Below are 6,000 nucleotides of genomic sequence, written 5' to 3' on the forward strand. Positions count from 1 at the left end.
CTCATGTATTTTTTATCCATAAGTTCCCAAAATAGCGACGCTAATAGTTGCGGTTGCAATCTGTTTATATTAAGAACGAGGCACGTGTCCAAATTAATGGTTTTAAATATAGCAACACAGAAATTAATTTGCCGCACCAATTTGGCTTGAGCAGATGCGTTAAGTATTGGGGTAGTGTAGGGGATGTGTAGTTATTTGAAGAGCTTAATGGTTTTGGGGTAGAAACGTTTTGTTTAGAAGTCCTATTGTATTACGTATTTGTTTCGTATGAGTCGTAATAGGTTTTAGGTTTATAGTTTCACCTATTTTTACTAGTTAAATGTTTATTCTGGTTTAGTAAGATTTAAAGCTCTCACGCTCTGGATAACTCGTTCGTGTAATGTTGTAGTAAAATGATATACGTGTGGAAACTGACAGCGTGAAGCCGTTTTCTTTTATTTTAAAGCATCACAGCCTTTTCTAGATTGTGTATTATCTTTTTGCTAGTTGATACCAGCGCAGCGTTTTCTTTGTTAGTATTCTGCTTTTAAAAGATGTAAGTAATGAATTGATTCTTAGTTATGTTATATTTCTATTTAAACTAGCTCCTGTTGTTCTTAGCGTGATGATATTTATCCTATAGCCTACCTCGATAAATCATTTTTCAAATCGTACCAGTACTTCCCGAGATTAGCGCGTTCAAACAAACTCTTCAGATTTATAATATAAGTAGCGATTTACTGTATCTAAATGACGTCTTCCCGTTTCTTTCACTTTCATACCTGACCTGACACAATTGATTGTTACTGTAATGCAATACTTTGCTCAATGTTCAATGATTTCCCTTTATACATGGGTTTGATTACATCCGGACCATATTTTGGGAAGAAATACGAAATCTACGGATCTACTTCCGTCGGATATGATTCCCCTCAGGTTTACACCCTTGTTCAACCACCTGGTGTTAGTACCTACACCCTTATGTATTTGTTTTTCTATACTTACTATGGTTTAGTTTTTTGGTTCAGGATTTCAGGTGATCCCTCTAACATAATATGAAGGGACGTTATCTTATTTAAAGTTTATGTTATAACTATAAAGAAGATTGATTTGAGTTTGTTTGTGCGTTTATTGCGATCTAGCTCAACAACTAATCGTTCTATTTTAAAGATAATTTTACTATTTGTATATTAATCTTAATCGAGTAACAAAAACTACATTTTTATTAGGATGAAAATGTTTTTGTTAACCTAGACCAGCGTCAAGTAATCTATTTATTATTATTTTATTTGTTATATAACACTGAGAATTAGTCAAAAACATGTCAAGGAAACTAATAACTATAGGATCGATTTCAGTAAAGTAAGGTATTGATTAAGTAATATGATATCGACATTTCGCAATATATCAACGTTATATAAATTCGCAGAATAATATTATGTATACTTTAGTTATTTGAACCTACATTTATAATATTGCATTATAGTACGAACATGAAGTATGAATCACTCATCAATCAAAATAATTAGCGACTACTATAGTCATTAACTTGAGCTTTCTAATCTTAAATACTTAAAAATCTGTTGAGTAGTTTGTGAATGCAATTGTCACAAACAAAGAGTCTTTTGTCTATTATTCAACAATTAGTTAACTGGCAATATTTGCTTACGTCACGTAATAACTCGTAATAGGTGGAAATGGCTTGTTCAAATGCTTATATTTTCACCCCTCTATAATCTATGGCTTTGTGCGCGCACGTGGCACTTCCTCCCCTCCTTGTAGCGTGAACAATTGGTCAGGAAGTGGAACAAGGGACTTCGTAATATTGATGGTTCTAGACGCCATCTTGCGCCGTTGGCGAGCTTTTTGACATCTGTCAAGTGTCAAGATTGTGGTAGTTTTGGTTGTGATGGCTTATGAGTTTTGAATTTGGACAATATAGTTGTTTGATTTTATATTTACCGTATTTAATTAGGTTTAGATGCAGCACGTTATGCTATAAATTGCGTGACAGGACTGTTATTGTGTAAAGCAGAATGCTAGTGCTATTATTACTACAAAGCAAAAGCTGCTTACGCGCAGTCTGTACAATTAAAAATTATATATTATGTATTATGTATGGTAATCTTAATGAAATCAAAAGTGAAAACGAACTGTTATTTACAAAAAAATAACACCAGGCGTTTGGGCTAGTTTCACTGACATACATATCTTCAATTTACCTAATTAACATCTTTACGAAATTAGTTTAATAATCCAAGCGAAGCGCGCGCGCAAGCTGCGCCCGCATCTGCCGCGCAGGTGTCGTCTTGTACTTAGGGGATAGTTCGATCACCCAATGTTATCTATGTTTGCTGTACGCGACTTGATAAAGGTGGGACGTAATGTTTGAAGAACTGTGTTGTACTGAATTTAACATCTGGTAATATCATATAAACGACATTTGGAAATTATGGAAATACTAGCGGTCCGCCCCGGCTTCGCCCGTGGTACATATTTCGCAATAAAAAGTAGCCTATGTCCTTTCTCGGGTATCAAAATATCTCCATACCAAATTTCATGCATATTGGTTCAGTAGTTTAGGCGTGATTGAGTAACAGACAGACAGAGTTACTTTCGCATTTATAATATTAGTATGGATAATAAGAAATTGAGGAGAATGATAGGGTACCTATTTCTGTTTTCTTATTAGGAAGGAATAAATAAGAACTACATAGCCTATTTGAAAAACTAACAGAAATTGTCGGAAAGTCCTATAAATTTTCGACACCGTTGCGTTTTATCTATTCTCAGTAATTATTCTTTATAACTGACGTTTCCATAAACTATAGATATCTAATTCAGGACTTCTTTTATTTGTATTATAGTCACAGTTAGTGTGCTATTTATTTTAACTACTACGCTCTATGAAGACAGAATTTCCATAGCGTATGTCATATCGCCACACTCTAACGACGGTTTATCCATAAGGTGTGTGTTACTTATTGCTATATAGCTAACAACCTTTTCTCCTTGTTACAGCGCCTCGCACCTCATGCACAGGCGGCGCGCCGAACAACCTGCCGCCGCTCGGCTTCCATTCCGTCCACGGCGAGAACGTGCGCATCTCCCGAGATGGCAGCACGGCGAGGCGCGTCGAGTCCTTTTGCAAGGGTGTCGCGTTTAGCGCGAGGCCCGTACGGGTTAATGAAAAGGTGAGGAAGAGGCATTTTCTGGGGATTGTTGATGATTTGGGATAGGATACTGGGTAGCTATTAGTGTGAATGTTGATAATAAATAAAATAGCGGAGTAAAGACATGCTAATTAATGTAATTAATAAAAATAACTAATAAGATATACCTTTCTTTAAAGTATGTATCTACATTTAAACTGGAATATCAACTTATTTATTATATAGAAACGCTTTTGAATCGTCAGAAAAAGGATGACATTATTTACGACCGCATATCTGGTTTACATAATATCTTGTATAAGTACGCAGTATCATAACTAATCTATTTGTTTCCTTTTTTCAGATATGCATTCGTTTCGTAGAAATATCGGACAGCTGGAGCGGTGTCATCAGATTCGGATTTACCTCTCACAACCCGGCCACACTACCCCACCCACTGCCAAAGTACGCCTGCCCAGATCTCACAAACAAACCCGGGAATTGGGCTAAAGCGCTCGGCGAAAGATTCTGCGAGAAAGACAATCTGCTATTCTACTATGTCACCTCAGCCGGAGAGGTACATTTCGGCATAAACGGTGAAGATAAAGGACTGTTCTTCGCCGGCGTCGATACGAGAAATCCTCTATGGGCATTAGTAGACGTGTACGGAAACTGCACGGCTGTACAGTTCGCTGATCCCAGAACGTTGTACCAGAACAGACAGGCCTCACCAATTGTTGAAGATGACAGGCTCATCGGTAGCATGCGTTCCTTATCAGTTGATGAAGCGTTGCCACCACCGAGATACAAGAATCCCCTTGTGCCCTTAAATCTTCATAGAATGACAGGCAGGAATGTACAGTTTGTGAACGAGAGAGGCGTTGCCGCAAGAATCGAAGCGGAATTCTGTCAAGGATACGTGTTCACAGCGCGGCCCATGAGACCGGGACAAACGATAGTCGTACAAATACTAGCTACAGAAGCCGCGTACGCCGGCAGTCTAGCCATCGGTCTGACGTCCTGCGATCCGGCCACACTCAGACCGTGCGACTTGCCAGACGACGCTGAACAATTGTTGGACCGTCCCGAATATTGGGTAGTTAGACGCGACGCGGCGAACGGTCTGAGACGCGGCGACGAACTGGCCGTCACACTAACACTAGATGGGGAAGTGCGCGTCAGTAGAAACGGCTCCACACCGATAACGGTCATGCACGTAGACCACACGCTACGGCTATGGGCGTTTGTGGATATATACGGGGCGACGCAAAAGGTCAGGATGCTGACGTCTCAAGCGGTTCAAGCGCAGACGCCGCCGCAGCAATTACGAGTATTGACCGGGTCTGCAGCGCCGATAGCGGCTGGAAGCGGTGGGACCGTGCTGGTCGTGAGCCTGCCGCCGCAGAACGGGCAGAACGGTGTTAACCACCAGCAGGGACTGACGTTGGCTAGCGCGCACTATATTGAGGTAGGTTTAGGATATTTTATTAAATTTATTAAATTATCAAAGTTATAGTTCTAAGAAAAAAGTCAAAATAGTAAAAAGGTAATTTTATCATCTCTGAAGAGCATTGTATCATTGTAGCCATTAAACATTCAAGATATAATGAATGTAAAATATACATAACTTTATTATTAAAAATACTATGATTAAGCATATTATATTCCATTAAATGAAATATAGATGTGGTTTTCTTTAATTAACTGATTTATTATTATTACAATTAGTTACTATTGAAATACGATTTCCTATTATATCCTTTCACTTGTTGTAACATTAACGATAATTCTAACGGTGTATTTCCTTCTTTCCAGCCGATACAGTCGTCATCACAAGTCTGCCTCACGTCCCTCCCAATGACGTCACAATCGCAAACTTGCGCGCCCGTCCCCTACCAGAGGCCGCGGGAGGTCTGCTCCACGAGCCAGAACAATTCGAACGAACAGGCCCTCATACCGAACGGACATTCAGAACTGAGACTAGACAGAATTCCCAATGGACCATCCACGAGCAGACCGTCCACATCTCACCAACCAATCTATTCAGTCATCGGTGAAGGGGGCGGTCTAACGGGCACAGAGTGCACAATCTGCTATGAAAACCCAATAGATAGTGTGTTGTATATGTGCGGACACATGTGTATGTGCTATAGGTGCGCAGTGCAACAGTGGAGGGGCAAGGGCGGTGGCCAGTGCCCCCTGTGTAGGGCGCAAATCAAAGACGTCATACGCACGTACAAGTCGTGATTCGAAAGTCTAAAACTAGATGGCGCTGCGATAAAAGTTGTTACTTGACATTGACAGTTGACAGTTCAGGTTCCCGCGCGTTCAGCTGTCAGGTGGAACTTTTGGCGCGGTGTCATCTGTTTTTTTTTAAATGCCAAAAACGCGATTTTGATATGACGATTAATATATTACGATGTAGCCATAACAACTTTAGTGTGTAAGTACAAATATCCAATGTATAATTCGAATGAGAATCAGCATCCATGACATGATATGATAAAAATAATATATTTCCATGATTTTGCGTGTAATGGATCGCGTGTCCTTCTTGATTGATAATTGATATAGCGTTATAATCACATTTAAAAATATCCTCACGTAATTATGTATATGAAAATTATTATCTTGACAATTTTTTATTATGGCAACACAGAATAAATATGACATTATGTATTTTAATTGACTTATTTGCATTTTCACTATAATTATGTAATTTAATATATTTTTTTTTATAATCACAGTAGATTTGAAGAAATAAATTCCATTCATATATAGACTTCTTATTAGTATAATAATGTATTCTACAGTTGGAATTGTCACAGACTATAAATAACAGTAATATTACTCTCATAACTTAAAAATA

At 38.6% G+C, this 6,000-nt stretch overlaps 1 protein-coding gene across 2 annotated transcripts in view; it reads left to right on the plus strand.

Annotated features, from left to right (window-relative positions):
* Positions 1–5,555, plus strand: part of neur (E3 ubiquitin-protein ligase neur) — a 36,135-nt gene extending 30,580 nt beyond the window's left edge. For both annotated transcript variants that reach the window (XM_090117903.1, XM_090117902.1), the window contains exons 2-4: positions 3,001–3,173; positions 3,496–4,599; positions 4,947–5,555. In XM_090117903.1, coding sequence (XP_089974029.1) covers positions 3,001–3,173; positions 3,496–4,599; positions 4,947–5,378 — 1,709 coding nt within the window. In that variant the 3' untranslated portion in view covers positions 5,379–5,555. The remainder of the gene's footprint in view (positions 1–3,000; positions 3,174–3,495; positions 4,600–4,946) is intronic.
* The last annotated feature ends 445 nt before the right edge of the window (positions 5,556–6,000 follow it).

Source organism: Colias eurytheme, chromosome 29, assembly GCF_061535395.1.
Source record: "Colias eurytheme isolate Ceu_HAF_F1 chromosome 29, ilColEury1 Martin Lab GWU primary, whole genome shotgun sequence".
Taxonomy (NCBI): Eukaryota; Metazoa; Arthropoda; class Insecta; order Lepidoptera; family Pieridae; genus Colias; species Colias eurytheme.